The sequence below is a fragment of the Cicer arietinum genome, chromosome 3, assembly GCF_000331145.2.
Source record: "Cicer arietinum cultivar CDC Frontier isolate Library 1 chromosome 3, Cicar.CDCFrontier_v2.0, whole genome shotgun sequence".
Lineage (NCBI taxonomy): Eukaryota > Viridiplantae > Streptophyta > Magnoliopsida > Fabales > Fabaceae > Cicer > Cicer arietinum.
The window spans coordinates 27,846,445-27,865,330 of record NC_021162.2 but is presented as its reverse complement, the minus strand read 5'-3'; the positions used below and the strand labels follow the sequence as shown (position 1 = coordinate 27,865,330).

General features: G+C 29.4%; 2 protein-coding genes across 3 annotated transcripts; one reads left to right on the top strand and one right to left on the bottom strand.

The window, feature by feature from the left end:
* The first annotated feature begins 710 nt into the window (after positions 1-710).
* Positions 711-4,141, top strand: LOC101498717 (teosinte glume architecture 1-like). 2 transcript variants are annotated; one of them, XM_027330661.2, is made up of 4 exons: positions 711-855; positions 1,373-1,835; positions 2,121-2,257; positions 3,348-4,141. In XM_027330661.2, exons 2-4 carry the CDS (start codon positions 1,459-1,461, stop codon positions 3,950-3,952), a joined length of 1,119 nt encoding a protein of 372 aa, XP_027186462.1. In that variant the 5' UTR covers positions 711-855; positions 1,373-1,458; the 3' UTR covers positions 3,953-4,141. The 2 variants fall into 2 exon arrangements, with proteins under 2 accessions (XP_027186462.1, XP_027186463.1); XM_027330662.2 differs by having other exon boundaries at positions 712-855; positions 1,392-1,835.
* Positions 4,142-9,291: 5,150 nt separating this feature from the next.
* LOC101498376 (uncharacterized) lies at positions 9,292-14,070 on the bottom strand. Its single transcript, XM_004514726.4, has 2 exons — positions 13,432-14,070; positions 9,292-9,929 (listed from the first exon to the last, which is right to left on the bottom strand). Exons 1-2 carry the CDS (start codon positions 13,581-13,583, stop codon positions 9,857-9,859), a joined length of 225 nt encoding a protein of 74 aa, XP_004514783.1. The 5' UTR covers positions 13,584-14,070; the 3' UTR covers positions 9,292-9,856.
* Positions 14,071-18,886: the final 4,816 nt, after the last annotated feature.

Genomic DNA, 18,886 nt, shown 5'->3' with positions numbered 1-18,886 from the left:
AAGTATTTCTGAATATGCTTTTATAGTCTGGAAAGATGCAGATATATAGTCCAAAGCGTCAGTCACTTTCTCCATTGTCTCCCACGTCCAATTGGCCACTACCACTATTTATTCTACTTGCATATTATTATTATTTATTTATTATACATGTGATCAATACTTTACCACAAGATTTAACAAACAAACAAAATACAAAAACATTTATAAAGACTCGTTCGAAAAAATATAAAAGAAAAACTTATCTCTAAATTTAATAATTTTAAGCAACTACATCATATAGCAGTTGTAGAAAATTTAAACACAAAGGAAAAGGATTTATGTTATTTACAGCTACTTTTTTTGACCGACCATTTACCGCTATCGTAAGATGTTGTAAATACCATTATTTCACATGATACTAATAGATCTCACTCTTTTCCATATAATAATAATAATTAAATATATGATTAGTTTATGTAAATATAATTTTTATTTTTATTTATGTCTTGTTTTTTATTTAATTTTTGTTTTTATAATTATTTTTTTTGTTTAGCACTTATAAAATATCAAAATAAAAAACAAACAAAATAATACTTGAAAAAACAAAATAAAATTAAAATTTGCGAGTTAAAATAAAAAAACACCATCATATTTAATAATAATAAAATATTCCTGGTGATTTGGTTTTTGACTCTAAATCTATTACAATAGCTCAACGAATGAATGAGATTTGGTGACCAACGTTTTCATTCCAACACACCTATTTTTTTTTCTAACAAAATAGTATTTTCTCTTTATCTACTCCCTCATAGAGAAAACATCAAACATGGGTCTTGCTTCTTCTCAGCCCATTGTCTTGGATTCTCATCAACAACTGTAAGAATTTACAAAATTTATGTTTTTTTTAAATAGTTAGAAGATATATCTTTTTTTATGAAAAAAATTTAAGGTGATGTGATTAGATTACTATGTTTGTTAGGTGGAGTTTCTTTCTTTAAATCAAAAAAACCTTATGTTAATTTTCTATTACCAGAAAACAATAAAGTCTTGAATTGACATATTAAGGGACCTTAGTGTTTGTTATCTTTAATTTTAAAAGGATATCTTCCAATATTCTTCTGTTTCTTCTTTTTCTTTTTTAATTTTTTTTTTTAATTTTGATTTTTTTTGCTTTACAATTTTTTACATCTAATGCTTGTAATGGATTTAATTTAAAATTTTGAGAACTGGGTATTTATTCTTTTGGTTTCCTTGAAGAACCCAATTCACATTTTTTCTTTTCTTTCATGTTTGGTTGACCCCTTTATCTTAATTTTGATTCTCACAAGTCAAAGTTTTGATCTTTTTTTGTGTTAATAATATAAAGTGATTAAAGTTCTGATTCTTGTGTCAGTGAATATATTTTGTTGTAGGATTGGCATATTGAAAAGGGTTTAAAGGATTTTAAGGAACAAAGTGTGAAAGTAATTATTAGTTTTAATGGATTGGGATTGGAAAGAATTTGTTTGGGATCCATCTGGGTTAGAGATAGGTAATAGTGATTTAGAAGAGAGGAAAACTGAAGGAACTTTAGTTGATTTGAGGCTTGGTGCTGAAGCTTCTGATTCAAGGGAAAAATCAGTTCAAGATACATCAAAAGAAGACTCGAAAGCCGTGTCATCGCCTTCTGGATCATCGAAAAGATTGCGGTTGCAAAACGGATTGCAGAATATGATTTGCTCGGTCGATGGATGCAAAGCAGATCTTAGTGATTGTAGAGAGTATCATAAGAGGCATAGGGTGTGTGAAAAGCACTCTAAGGCTCCTGTTGTGTTGGTTGGAGGCAAGCAGCAGAGATTTTGTCAACAATGCAGCAGGTATGCAAATTGAAGTTGCTTGTTTTCGGTTTTTAGTTTGTTGAATTTTGTTGTTTTAGATGTGTTTTGAGGTAACATGGATTAATGAGCTTCAATTAAGGTCAAATTGATGGAGAATATCCAAATTCAAACCCTAGCTAGAATGTTCCTTGTCCTAACTTTATTTACTTCTAGTCAAATTCTTGATTACCATAGCCTCTTTTGCCTAGGAGCCGTTTAAGTCCATAAAAAATATGTATATTTTGAGGTTGTTTTGTAACATGGGGTTGCGCTAATTTGATGTAGGTTTCATTCACTTGGAGAGTTTGATGAGGTTAAGAGGAGTTGCCGGAAAAGACTTGATGGACATAATAGGCGTCGGAGGAAACCTCAGCCGCCTTCTCTTTTCATGGCTGCTGAGAAATTCATGTACAATTACAAAGGTTTGTGTGTGTGGCATTTCATTTTTCTAAGATTGATGACTTTTTAAGTTTTTTTTCTATTGATGCTTTAACTTGATCTCAATTTTATGATTGTGAAAAGTTAGATCAAAGAGGGAACTAGGAAGAAGTTACTAATGATTAATGAATTAATTTGAAACAATAATCTTCTCTCATATTAGAAAGAAACAAGTAAGAAATTGTAGATAGATACCTAACAAACCGTGGAGCTTAGACATTAAAATTTAGAGCATCTCTTAAAAGTTATTTTAAATTTTTATTTATGATGAACCGAATTCTTAGTTAAGCTTAAGAATTAGCCATAGTTATTTGGGGACATTTGGATATACTACTTAATCAAGCGCTTATTCTGTAAGTGCTTATTGTATAAGAGTTTATGTTTAAGTTGATTCTACTATTGAACAAGGAAGTAGGACAAACTCTGCTTAAAACTGAAAATAGCTTCCTACAATAAATTTCTTGGAAGAGCTTACCAAAATAAGCTAAAAACAACTTATAAATATATCATAATCTATCTTCATATGCTTTTCTAAATGCTTTTGCAAGTGCTCATGTCATAAGATAAGTATACAAGCTCTTCCAAAAGTCTCCCTAATCGAATTTCATGGCAAAGGAAGTGACTATCAGTCTTGAGTTTTGCAAGAAACATAATGGAAGAATATGAAAATTTGGTAATATTTCCCCGTGGAGTTCAATTGCAGGCGGGTTCAGTCTTGCTAATGATTACTACAGAATCCCATTTTTTTCTCGTCGTTATTTACTGTCTTCCATGAGTACAATTAGAGTCTATTTCGATTGACATGTTTGAGTTTATCCACTGGAATAAGCACTCTTTAGATTATTTACAAGAGCTTATGGAAACAAGTTATGATATATTCATAAGTTGTTTTCAATTTATTTCCATAAACTCTACATAATAGCGCATGAAAACAAATTATAGTTTATATAAAAGCAACTTATACATAAACACTTATATGATAAACACTTATGCTCTAAGGGCTCAATTAAGTTGTTTATTCAAACAAAGCCTTAATATGGAATCTAACACTTTCTTGCCTTTTTACAACTTTAGGTCCTAGAATCCTACACTTTGGTAGCCCTCAAACATATGTGAATCCTATAATGAGAAACATTTGGCCTGCCACTGCCATAACCGAAGCTGAATCTGGTTACGATCATCACCGACTTTTGTACAGAATTGACAAAAGTCGAAAAGATAAGGGACATCCTTTTCGTCAAGAAATCGTCCCTAAACCAGGCAACGGTAACGAATCAGTGCCTGAAACTCCTATCTATCATCCAATTCGCAGTGCGCCTGTTGCCACATCAGCATGCGGAAAAGGCGGTAGTAGGAAGCTCTCTTCTGATAGCAAACCCGGATCTTTCGACTCAGGTTGTGCTCTCTATCTTCTGTCAACACTTCAAACACAAAGTTCAGAGTTAAGTTTGATGCAGTCAAGCATCAACAGTCCAACACAATCTTCATCTGGAGGGATGAACTTCGATGCCGTGAACGAGTACTCATACTCGGGAAAGGCGAAAGATAAGACAAATGGTTCGGTTTTCGTTCTTGATGCAAACACAACAAACCTTCATTGCAATGGGATGCTGCAAATGGGGCAAAATGGTTTGGTGGAAAATGAAAACTCACTCACACTTCCATTTTTTTGGGAGTAAGGTGTAGCTGAGTTGTTTGGAAATTTATGGAATTTGTTGGTCTTCAAAACATTATGTGTATTGCACTAATGAAATTTTAGACTTGTTGAATTTTTCGGTAAGGATATTATATTGTATCAGTTGTGATGAAAATCAATTTGAACAGTTCAAAAGTTGTTTTCATTAATTAAAAGTTTTTGGTTTTGTTGAGATTTTAGTTGTGGATTAATAAATAATAATGATAATAATAAAGAATTATGTTAAACAATCCCTTCTACCTAATAGGATAAGATTTGATTGCTATAGATGTGATTAATCTTGTCATTTAGCCATTAAGAAAATTGAGTGTTGATAGAAATGTGTTGAAGTTGCTTTAATGTTTATTGTTTGACTTAGTAAGATTTCACTTTATTAGAGCACAACCAAAAGATCTTTTTTGTGGGAGACAATACAAATGGAGTCTAAGAAATTGCACAATCAGTATAAATAAATATATTTAAGATAAAGTTATGCAAATGATCTTATAAATTCGATTCATTTTTTGAATTAGACTTTTAAGTTTTTTATTATCAGATTAGAGTTTCCAATAACATCATTAATTTTATTTTTTATTATCGGAGTATTATCTAATAAAACTTCATTTTTAAGTATTAAACCGTCTATATCATGGTCCTTTTTTTTAATTTATGTTAAACTTCATTTAAAAAAACCCACGTAGTTTTAGATACTGATGTATTTTTAAGGTTGTTTGAGATGACAACTTTAATATTAACAAATAGTTTCGGTAAAAACTATTTATATATAAACCAAAACCAAAGTTTATTCATTTTTACAAAAATAAAATCTATACTCTGATGTAATTAAAATCAAAGGTATATTTTAGTGATCAAATCCAAACATAGCTTTTCATGCTGGCATCTATGAAAAATTAATGACGACAATCTGCATGATTTATCAGTAAGTATTACACTTTTTACTTTCACAGCTGTAGAAGACACTAGAAGGAGTAGGAGACTTTTGGGTGGGTGCAAGTGACAATTAGTATTCTCTTTTTCTTTTTGGTTGTCTAAGATATTTTTAGTTTGAGCTATAAATTAATCTTTCCAAATATAAAATTCATTTACGGATTTGATTTTGTCAATAATTTTCTATATACATCCATCAAATGTCAAATTTATTATCAAATATTTAAAAAATTTAATTATCTACACCTTTAATTATAAAAAATTTACTACTTTTTCTTGTCTTTTAATATAAAATTATTTACAAAATTTAATATAATGAGTTTTTACAAAAATATCTCCAAATAATTTACCATTAAAAAAAGTAGTATATTTTTCTCTTTTATGATATTAATAATTATAAAAAATACAATATCTTTTTTATAAATTTATAACTGCAATTAATTAATTTTTTAAAATAGATTAGATTTGTTGGAGAGTTTAATAATAAAGAACGGAAAAGTAATAGTAATTAAAATCGTATCCACTTTACGAAAGAGACCGGATCAGTGGCTATTGCGATAGCATTATTCTATTGATGTGAGTTGAAGTTGGTGAGTGCTACAACTAGGGGTGGGAATAGGCCAAGCCAGGCCAGACTTTGCAAGGCCTGAGCCTGGCCTACGATTAATTTTTTAGGCCTAAGTCTGGCCTACGGCCTATCATATGCTTTTTTTTCGGTCTGGCCTGGCCTTTTTAAAAGTCTGGCCTGGCCTGGAAGCCTATTTAAAAGCCTTATTCATATTAAAATATTTAAATGCTCTCCACATACCAATATCAATGTACATATCTATATATATTAAACAAAAAATAATTTTCTAACAAAATAATTTTCAAAAAATCTGAAACAAACATCCTTTAAACCCTAAAACATAATTCTTGGTTTCAAATAATAGATTTTTTTTTTTTTGAAACAAATGTACCAATTATTACCTCTCAAACAAATATGGAAGGACTACTGAGTTATTGACTAATTGAATGGCTACCGAATATGGAACGACTACCAAATATAGAATGGCTATCGAATATGGAATGACTACTGAGTGATTGTCTAATTGATAAAATTTAAAATAGGAAATAATATTATTAATATAATAATAAAAAATAACATTAATAAATAATTAAATATATATAGGCCGGCCTGTCAGGCCTAATAGGCTTCTTTATAAGCCTGAGCCTGACCTATTTAAATAAATAGGCTTTAAAAATAGCCTGAGCCTGGTCTTTTTATTAAATAGGCCAGACCAGGCCAGGCCATAAGTAGGCCAGACCATAGGCCCCTGTCGGACGGCCTAGCCTATTCCCATCCCTAGCTACAACACATCATCCTCAGTAGGGTAATAATATAGTCTAACTCTAACTCGCTGACGTCATACATCATCCAGCTTTAAACTATTTTTTAGGTAAACCAATGTATCTCTAATCATAATTTTAGAGATTAATATGTGGAATTTAGTGAGATTTATTTAAAAAATTTACATCTTTTAAACATAATTTTTTTTTATCTGTGTCAATTAAAATTGAACTGTTGCTAAAAGATTAAATGCAGTGATGGATCTACTTTATCATAATGGGGACTCTTAATCTTTTAAGAAAATCAAAAATTATTTTGATAATAATATTAATACTATTTTAAGACCAACAAAATATTCAGTTTTAGGTTCAATTAGACCTACACACACAAGTTAAAATTATATTTTTTATTTTTAAATATTTTACAATTCTTTAATCACACTATATTTTAATTTTTATTCGACTCTATTTTTGTTTATATGAACTCATCTTCTCTTATAACATCATCATCAATCATTTTTTTTTCTTCCTCTTACTATTACTTCATCTTCCACATTTAAACATTAGACTTTTTTTCCATTAACATCAATTAGATTTTGTCAACAATAAAGTCTATTCTCTCACAAGTCACAATATTAAGGTAATTTTTTTTTTGAAATTAATAAATCTGAATTTTGTCTTCTATTTTTTCAACAAACTAATTTGTTAATCATATATCATTGAACATTTTGAGAATATAAAATATTGTATAAGACAATCGTAATTTTTAAAAACTTATTTATATTTTTAGTTTATTTAATCGTTATAGTTATATATTTTGTAAGAGTTAAAAGTATTTCTCTTTAGTCAAAATATACGTACTATTTTATTGCCTCATCAAATGAAATTTATGGATCTCCTACTAATTAAAAGACTCAAATATCTACTATTTATTGGGAAAATAAACAAATAAATAAATTTAAATAACAATTAAAACTCAAAAAACTATTATAACACAAATTTATCTCATGCTTCACATGACCTCTCTACATTTATATTCTCCAAAATAAATATTTAAATTACATCTTACAACACTCTATAAGAATATAAGAGAAAAAAAAATAATCAAATACAAATTTAAAGTATTTTTAACTGGTGCAAATTATAATAAAAAACTATATTCATATATATTTATATATAACTTTAAGTTTGCTATTTTTTTATTATTTCAATTTCAACTAAAATCATCACTTTTTATGCCACACTATGTTAGTAAGAGATTTTTTTTCTCGTGTAGAGGATCCATTTTGAATAACAATGGTTGTTTAGATTTGAAAATAATTCTTAAAGTTTTGTGGTCTCAAAGGTGACCCAAAAATCACCTCACCATATTTTTTCATATTCATATTTAGCCACACTTCTTATAACAATTTTTTAACACACAGATAGTAAGACTTATTTAAATTTAAATAGATTATTAAAAAAAGGTATGTTTTGATTATCTGTGACTGTGTAGGTCGATTAATTTATACTCATTGTGTACGCACAATAGGGAGACAAATAAGATTTAACCATTCCCATTGTCATTTGTCTTACATTAATATGTCGGAATTATAATATGATGGAGATGAGTGGTCTTTGTTTATTTGAAACATTAATGTTAGTTGGGTTATCCATTCATTGTAAGAGTGACAACCGAAAGAAAAACAAAGATATTATATATATATATATATATATATATTACATATTACATTCAAATTCCAATCAATTTAGTTTTACGACTGCATTAATCTAGTAATCATATTATTCATTATTAAAAATATGCTTAAAATTGACAAATTTTAAATGAGTTTTTCATTCTGTTAGTATTTGTACGGATTAGAATAATATTAAGATGGTCTGTAAAAAAAAAAAGAATGATATTAAATTGGTAATATCACAATGAATTTGAAATTAAATTTAAAATATTAGAGATGTATTTGATAACAAATTAAAAGAAGAGACGTACTTGATTAATATTTTTCAATTGCATATATTATTTTAAAAATATTGATGTGTCCACGTGTATGCTTTTTTTTAATAAAAATAATATAAATTACAAAATTTTATATGATTCTTTAAAAAAATTAAAATTTTTAATCAAAGGAAAGATAAATTTATATATACAATTAGACTAACTATGACTTAGAAATTGTAATTTCAAAACAATTCAATCTTAACTATTAAATAACTTAAAAATTTTAATTTCAATAATCAAACAGTTCAATCTTAATTAATTAGAGTAGCTATGACTTATAAAATATAATTTTTACAATTCAATCTTAACTAATTAACTTAAATATGATTTATAAATTTTAAATTCAATGATCCAACGATTTAGTTTAACATAATTAGACAATTATCACTAAAATTCTAATTTTGAACATCCAATATTTCAATCTTAATTAATTAGAATAACTGAATTAGAAATTTAAATTTCGACAACTAAATAATTCTCTTAACTAATTAATCTAACCATCAACTTAGAAATTTTAATTTCAATTATCCTATGGTTCAATTTGTAATAATTAGACTAACTATGACTTTAAAATTTTAATTTCAATGATCAAATTGTTCAATCTTGATGAGAAATTCTAAATATAACTAATTATGACTGAAAAATTTTAATTTAATTTAATTAGACTAATTATGACTGAGAAATCTAATTTTGACTGAGAAATCTAATTTTGACGATCCAGCATTTTAATCTCAATAAATTAAACTAAATATGGATTAAAAATTATAATTTTAGTGCTTCGAGTGATCCATTTGTACTAATTAGACTAAATATAATTGAAAATTATAATTTCGATAATCTAACCGATTAATCTTAACTAATTAGACAAATTATAACTTTGTAGTTATAATTTTGATAATCCAATGACTCAAACTTAATCAATTAAATATACTATGACTTTGAAATTATTAATTCAATTTAACATCTTAATCTTAACTAATTTAAAAACAATATATATTATTTGCTCACATGAATCACAATAAACACGTTACCTTAATGGTAAGGAACTTGACAAAAAAAAAACTAAGAGATTGAAAAATCCATAATTTCAATTATTATTAAAAATATACTAAAATATAATGTATCATCAAAGACAGTAAGAGGTGAGCACAAAGAAACAGGAAAATTACTATTTACACTAAACCTCCCCCATTGCAGGTACAGATCCAGAAACCATTCACTCAGGAGGCTGACTTTAAACATTTTACACTCAATTGCTTAAAAAAATGTTAAATAAGAGTGGGAGAGACGAGAAAAGTAAAAAAAAAACAAAAGCATGAACTATGAAAAAAATAAAGAAAAACTATTCTCAAATTAAAACCTGATCTTGAATTGAGATAAAAAAAACTAATACAAAATTGATTAGCTTTTAATTTTCACGTAAAAAGTATATTCTTAGCTTTTAATTTTCAAAATTGATTTCTCAGACTAAAAAGTATGATAGTCGATTACTTAGACTACTAAACTAACCACTTTCACACTCTTATCTATATAATGTCATCATTTACTTGATCACTTGTTAGTCATCCATATAAATTCTTTTACACTGAAAGTGCCCCTACCTAGATCCGTCCATGTCCATCAGCTGCATAAACATTAGTGCTTGTCCTCCTTAGAAATGTCTTTTGGAGGAACCTTCGATTCCAGTTCCTTTGTAGACTCCATTGCCCTGAAAAACACAATATAAAAACATATTAAAAACTAATGTATTATCTTCAAAAAAGGAAGAAAAAAAGTTCTATTTTCCGTTACATTTATTCACTTGTTAAACAATGGAAAAGTAGCTCTTCTGTGTTCAAGCCATTTTCTTTTGATATTTTACCTCATCCTATCCTCTATAAAACATCAACACATAGGCTGTATAATAAAAAATGGTGTAACTACTTCAGATATTCAATCTCTGTGACTACACCATAGTTTCAACAGGTTGGTATTAAATCAGCTAAAAGACATTCAGCCTAATCCTCATGCACCCCTTCTATTATTAATTCCCATTAAATATTGCAATTTTTATGTGTTAACCCTCCGGTTTCTGCGAAAAGGACTTTGTCCATCCGAGTTCGGCCCAAAGATAAGTAAAGTTTGGCCAATTATTGTTCAAGTCAGGTCTCGAACTCGAGTACTCAAAATCAATTTCACCTTCATTGAAGCCCGTTAATCACTTGAGTTCAATCACCGAATTATTAAGTATCGAAATTATTTAGTCCATATTAGTGTATTAAACCAAAAACTATTTTGTTTGCTGAACTGAAACAGCTTTTGTTGGTATAACAAGTTGATCATAAATAATTGCCACAAAAGTAATCACAAAGCATGAAACTTTTGTAAATACAATAATAAGATGTGTCATAAACCCCTTACACGGTTCTCCTTGATATGGCTCTTGTTTAACACAAAAAACAGAATTGGAGTATGAAGTAAAGGAAGAATGGAAGGGAGTATATGAACATATAAATAACTTCAAATGAAAATGTAAGACATTCAAAATGGAGCATTGCACAAATAATCTCACAGAAGACAACAAGCAACCCAAAGTCATTAAATTATCAACTGAAAAGAGTCATAGCTAATGATCTTTTCCCCTAGGTTTAACTCAATGAAATAGAAAATCACATAGCAAATAAAAAACTATTTTCTTAGTCTAATCCTACTAGCAATCCAACAACCAATTCAACAACTCTGAGTGAAGTACTTAGCAGCTAACTAACACTGTAAGCTATGTTACCAATCTCAGATAACATAGAGTGCCAAACCCCAAAAATGGGATAGCATGATTACAAATAGCGGGATGACTGCTATTGCAAAGGCCAAAAAACAATATATAAATTAAACATAAAATACAAACAGTATAAAAAATACTATAAAATAAAAAATAAAAAAAAATAAAAGCAAAGTACACAAAATTAAAGGGGTAATCATACTTAATAACCAAAATTCAATATCAAAATCAAGTTCTAATAGTAATCGTAATCAACAAAATAGAGAATATAGCAAAAGAAATAGAGCAGACAAATCAGAGTCACAAAAAGAACGAAAACAACAAAGCAAAAACATAATGATGCTGAGCAAAGTAAGAACTGAATAGAGGAAGCACGAAAAAGGTTTCTTTTTCACGATGCTGAAACAACCCCTTCGTGGGGTTACAATAATAAAAAATTAGGGATTAAATGGGTGCAAAATGACCTAGACACCCTTAATGAGAATAAAAAATAAAAATAAAAACTTGTGTTTTTGGAAATGCACTAGAGTCGGTCTGATAGCAGGTCAGGGCTGGGGTACAGGTCGCGATGATAGCGGGATTCTCGGCCAAGAGCACTGCTATCGTTGAACGCTTTTTTCCGGTCAGTGGCGTCGCAGCCAGCCCCTCCACTGAACAGGGATCTTGCCGGGATAGACCACATAGACTGTAAGAGACACAAAGCACTTTCTTTTTATCCCCTTAGTTTGTGTTTAAAATTTTAAGATATCATAGTGATACTGCACAGCCACATAGAAGCAACAAATTGGAGCTTCATGATATCACAGTCAGAATTACACTGGGAAGCAACATTTCTCAACGAAATGCAAATCCAAACATACAATTAGTACATTAGAATAAATAAAAGAGAAGGCCATTCCACAAAAATAATGAAAGTTAAAAGAACTATCATTGCATTAACTTTCACTACTCGATTTACTCAAATTATGTTGCTGCTCAGTAGAAACAGTAAATAAACTAAATTTAGGGCGAATGATTAAATTTAAATGCATCCCTCTAGTCAAAAGTACAATACTTATATTTCACTTGCATTGTTCTCATCAACCTCTCAAGCAAAACAAAGACGGAAAAAGGAAAATCTCTTCAGCTCAACATCAACTGTGAAAATTGTTCCAGCAACACAAATGTTCTAGTTCTTAATACAATAGTTTTAAGCTCTAATCACACAAAGACAGAGTTTATGGCAATAAAACAAGTTTGTTAAACATGCAAGTGTGTGGTAAAAAATGGGCTAAGAATTCAATTACAGACATTTCAGATATACAATTTCAGATTGCGCATCTAAACTAGGTATATGTTATTCAGATAACACATTATCACATTCAAATTTCAAAATGAACATCCACAAGGAAATAAATACTCCACCCATTCCATATCTTTTTTAATTTAAGGTTTTTGTACACCATAAAAAACATTTAATTTAATTTAATTTAATTTAATTGACGTATACTTTACCAAAATATCATTAACTATTTTACAAATTCTCGTTTTCCAATGCAATGAGCATAAATACTGTAAGGCAGTGTTATAAATTGTGAATCACGTAAAATAACTGTTTGTTCAAATTCCTCTATGCTACAGTACTGCTATAGCCACTATTGGACACATTTTTTACTAAATCGTCTTTTGCAAAATAATAAAGGTTTGTTATAATTCGGCTAAACTAAAGCACTATGCCACTATTTGACAACACTACTCTAAGGGTATAGTTGGAAAACAAATGTTAATTATATCTTGGATTTCTCACATAACACGGACACATGTATAACATTCAATTGAGGTCTATTTGGTTAGAAGGGAATGGAGCGGAGGGGAAGGAATCAAAATCCCTCCTAAGCCACTTTTAGCTCCCCTCCAAAAGTAAGGGGATTTGGAGGAAAGACAATAATAAGTTAAGTTTATCCTTTCATTACACAAGAGTGCTACACTGCCGTTGCTGCTATTTGTCAACATTTTGTACTAATCAGCTTATTGTGAAATAATAGTGAATTGTTCAAATTTTGCTATACTACAGCGCCACTGTAAATGCTATTTGGGGAGAAAAATACAATTTTACATATCCCCTTCATAAAAATCTCAACTCAATGGTGCCGGTAATGTGTCCGGTGTATGTGATTAGTGGAAAACTACCAAAGATATGAAATGGATAGAATAGTATAATATACTTACAATTGTTGATTTGGATCCCGATAATTTTCCGTAGTATCTAACTCATGACTTCTTATGTATCAAATCACAAACGCGTAACTTTTCTAATCATGAGTTAAAATTTCATTTCTTTAATTTTCCCTTAAAAATAATTTTAAAGAGAAAAAGAAAACAAAGTCCAGAGCTCAATACTTAAACAAAGAAAATCGAAATTCTCTAAACCTAAAAGTTTTATACAAACAAGAAGAGAAAAGAGAGGTCTTACTTTGAAGAAGTGGCGGTTTCTTCTTCTAGCCAGTGGCGAATTTGTTTGACGTTGCGCTTGAATATGGACGCAGATTGCTTCACGTCACTCCTTAGAAGAAGAACAACGGCGCTTACACCGGCTACCGTCAGCACGAAATTCGTCAAACCCATGCTGATTCACACGAACACTGCACTACTCTCTACTCGCGCAAGGGTTCTATTTTATGAACAAAGGGATTTTGATTTTTTCTACTCCAACACAAAATATTTAATAATCAAAACGACTTTTTTTTATATTTAAAAAATCTTAAATATACTTTTAGACTTTTCTATGCGTTGTTTCTATTGGTTGAATTTTGAGAAAATTACGTTTATCTTCTCTGATTTGATTAAATGTCACACACCTCCCCTCTAGTTTTCGATTCACCATTAACCTCCCTTATAATTTTTCCTCATGACACGAAGCACCCTCACATACACCGTTTGCAACTTCCCTAACGGAAGAAATCACTGTTTACAAACATCTCCAAATAATCACTAGCGAGGCTTCTCCTTTAGACAGAATTAAAGAATGCCATGGATATTATTTTTCTCGCATCCGTTGTTGCAACTTTCTTCATGTTCGTTTTCTTTCTTTTTTTAATTTTAATTTTTTGTTTAAAATATCCCTAATTGGATAGGGGTCTGTGAAGTTTTCTTTTCAATAATTCTTATTTGAAATTTTCAAAATACTTCTTATTTTAATTTCTTTTTCATATTAACGAAAAAATTATTCAAAAAACTTGAAATTTTTTGAGAATTTTCTTTAAGAAAGTTGATTTTACAAATTCGAACTTTCTTAAAGAAATCACCATTTACAATGTGATATATAAATAAGTAAAAAAGAAAAATAAATATTTTAATATATAATTTTAAAAAGAAAATAATTTAGCAATTTTTTCTATATAAAAGGTATTGAAAAAAAACCCAGTCTAAGATGTGCTTAGAAGGGGGTGGTGTTCCAGATTGGTCAGTGACAAGGGAGCAAAGATAAGGGGGAAAACTTGTAATTTGATAAAATAAAATAAAATTTATGTGTGGAAGTTGACGGTGAGAATGTCGTCTTTTGTACCTTTTAATTAATCTTATACTTACTTATTTAAAAAAATTATGTTTAAAATATTCAAAATATTCTTAATAAAACTATAAAATTTAAAAGTGTCCTTGTACTCTACAAGTTGTGTTTTTCGAAAAAACAAGTGTTGTTAAATTTTTTTTACTGAAGATTTCACGGTTATAACTATCGGAAATTTGAAATTTAAAATTTCATTCCTCATTAAAATTTCCCCAAGATGCCACCATGTATTAGGCTTACAAATTTTTTTTTCTCTCATTTTTATAATTACAAAATTGTTTATTTAGTAAAACAAAAATAATTATAATATTTTAAAAAACAAAATATTATTAATAAATTAATTAATAAAATAAAATAAAATTATATTAATAATAATACTAATAATAATATTAAAGTAAAGTAAATTATATTATTAAAATTTTATATATTTTTTAAATATTTTTATTATTTTTTTTAATTACATTAACAATATTTTATTATTATTATTTAATTTTTTTTTTGTTTATTAGATTAGAATAAAAATAGAAGGGAGTTGTTAAGAAAATAAGTTGTTATTTTATAAAATATTCGCAATAAAAATAAAAATAGCAGAGAGTTGTTAAGAAAATACGTTGTTATTTTATGGAAAAAAATATTAGGGGCACCTTATTTGTTTTTGGCACATTTAGTCAACCATTTGATGTATTTTTTTTCTTCTTCAATTTAATATATTTTATTTATTAATAGTATTTTGATTTTTTAAATAAATTAAAAATAATTAAAAAATCAAAATTCTATTATCAAAATAAAATAAAATACATTAAATTGGAGAAAAGATGTGGTTAAATAGATGTACCAAAACAAACGACTTGTTATATTATAATAATTTTCTTTTTTGGTCTAATAAATAAAAATAATAATAACAAAATTTAAATTTAATGTATTTCTTTTTTTCAATTTGTGGTATTTTTTCTTTAAAGAAGTGTGACACTCTAAACCCCACAATAATATATATTAATTTATACAAGAATTTTAATTTAATTCGCAGCGGATAAAGAATATTTGTTTTCAAGAAAATAAAACTTTTATAACAAACTTAGGATATCAAAATTCTCAAAAATCAAAAGGAATACTTTAAACTTTTTCCTCTTATAAAACAGTAAGGTTTTCGTACAAAAAGTTTTTTCTAATTAAATAAATAAAATACAATTTATGACTCTCATTCCCGCTATCACTTATCAGAGAGGGGTTTCTTTCAAACTTGAACTTTAAGACTCATTAACCTGTAACAACTGCGATTTTGCAAATGCAAGGCCAAGTCAGTCAAACACAAACAACGAAGGAGGTGAATTTCAAAATCATGTTGATAGTATAATATAAGTATGAAGAACACACAAACAATCATAATATATCGTATCATAATCACATTACAATATATCAAAATATTTAAGTAAATAGTACCATATTATAACATCAAAGTCACTCAAGTAAAATAATCATCTAATTTTAATATGTATCAAATCAACTAAAGATAATTATTATTACTTTTGAAACGCATCAATCACAACAAAACAATCACAAGGAAATGCAATGCTATGCATGAGCTTAGACTGTACTTCACAATGTGGTACCATTCTAACTCTGAAGTACTTGGTTAGGAGGCTTGATACTATGTCATCATCTCGGTGAATAGACAATTCAAATTGGCCATGTCCTCATAGATCCCCTTAACTCAACCCGAGACACATACGTGGCAGTCGAGGTAAACGTGTGTTGCATGGTAGCTCCCGACATTTGGAGTGCGACCTCCAAGTCACCTAGGAATTCCCCACCCGAATACCTCCAAGGTCTAACAATCTTACCTTAAGGCTCAACAACTAACTGCCACGGTCAGGCTCATTCAGTTGTACTTCCCCAGAATCACTAGGCTTGTCAGACCATACCTATATGATGGAAAAATAATCTCCACTTCACAAATTCTCAATATTTATTTTCTCCCCCCGTTAGCTTAGACTACTCCATTAAGAGAATTGTCTTTAGGAATCATCATTATCTCATAAAGTATGGGATACTTCAATATTCTCATCACAATTTTATAGTATCATTAATCATACATAATCATGATCATCATATAAACTCATCACAATTTTATAACATCACTATCATCAATCAAAAATCATCAAATAAGCATATAACATATCATACATCTATCTTTTATTATCACATCTCATAAATTCGTCTAATAAAACATATGCACATAATTTCATTCAACATCCAACATCACAATAATGACAAATATCAACTACCACACAAGTATCAAAAATTAAATCAATCAACACCTTATAAACATTTTTATTTCACATTTTAATCTCACATTTCTCATATTTCACATTAATCAATTTATCTCTCAAAGGGCTACTGCCGTACGTAGCGAGTCTCGGATGAATCGTTGGGGAATACAATTTTCCCGTTCATCTCACAATATATTATACTCATGAACTCAAACGCTCTCTCATCCCTTACCTTATTTCGACGTTTTCACACACGAATATGATTCCACGAGAAAACAATATTTGTTCTTTGACTCTTTATCCTTTAATTGATCTAACTCGACAATTTATAGGTAAATGTCAAAATAAATTATGAGAAAATACTCTAAAAACTAAATTCGAAATTCGGTCAAGGAAAATTAATTACCATAAATCAGAAAACCAATCAGTGGATTGTTGAGACAAAATCTCTCAAATGATTTTAATGATAACAAAATTACTTAAGAGATTATGGTTGTGGTTAATGACTAACATGTGCTCTTGAGTGTATTCATATAAGATAATAGGTTATTAATCATTAAGGCAAAAAGAAGGAAAAAGTGATTTTGGCCTGAGGATGGAAAACCCTCGTGAGGATGGAAATTGCTGCAAGCGCGAGGATGGAAATTGCTGCAAGTTGAAAAACTCCAGATCTGGACAATCTGATTTCTCACTAGAATAATTGTGTTTATTCAAATGTATAACAATGTCAAACATGAATAAACAAAGCATTCAAAAGTAAGAGTCAAAAGGTCAAAAGAAAAAGGTGAATATGGCTAGATCTAGTATGTAAAGGATAGGCTAGCAAAAGTGAAAGCAACCTATCAAGCATGTGCAAAGGTCAAAATATGAACATTTAATGGGCTTGCACGTTTTAATTCATAAAGAAGTCAAGTTAACAAAAGGCAACTTGAAACAAGCCAAAAATGGAAGATCACATGTTGCTGCCAGATCTGATCATCGGACTGAGTATGACAGTCCTATGTCATAAAGTGGCTTTTTCTCTCTTGTCCACATCACCTCAAAAGATGAAGCCAACCTAGACCTTAAAGACTTCGAAAAATGCAGCTCAGAAACAGCCTTGCACTTTGATTAAAGAGAAAAAGCAAGGACATGTCAAGATCAAAGCTATGATGCAAGAGGATGGGTTCTGCCTAAGCCTAACAAGCTGAGTGGCAGTTCTGTAATTTTGATGAAAACCTTGGATCCTTTGAAAATGAGCTCCAACGGTCATCAAGGGCTTGGATCTCTATAAAATGCATACAAGCTCTCCATTGGAAGACACACAACACACTTGCATAAAAAGATCAAGCATCTTAAAGCTTTCAAGAAGCAAATCACATCCTCCCTTATTACTTTCTTTGATCCTACACTATATCTTTGTATATCTTTTGAGAAAGTATTAAGTATCAATCACTCTCATTCTACTTTGTAATTTCCTAGTGAGTGAAGCTTGGAAATATTTGGAAATTGATTGTAAGCTTGGTGAAGCTTGATAATACACAGTTGTAATCATCCTCGGGTTGAGGATTGATCTGTTTGAAAGTTAGTGAAATCTCACAAGGGTGTGAGGACTGGACGTAGCCATCTTTGGGTGAACCAGTATAAAATTGTGTGTCTGTCCCTCATATTCTGCTCCTATCTTTTTTGCTCAGCTTAGATCTAACGATTTAAAAATCCCATCATCGAGCTAGTCATCCTCAGCAAGAGGGTAGTTTTTAAAACACTTAAAAATTGTTTTTAACAGCAAAATCCCTATTCAACCCCCCCTTCTAGTGATATTTAGCTACAACAATTGGCATCAGAGCAAGGTTCTCTAAAAAATACACCTAACAGTGTAAGAGAAAAAGATCCAAAAAGAAATATGTCAAAAGCTAAGTACATCCCTGAAGGAGGATCATCCAGCCGACCTCCCTACTTTGATGGTACAGATTACTATCATTGGAAAGGTAAGATGAGGCTATTTCTCATATCACAAGACAACAACATGTGGTCTGTGGTGGAAAATGGAGATCATGTCATCAGGACCAACAACGCAGATGCAACCTCCGATGAGAAACCTCAAGCACAAT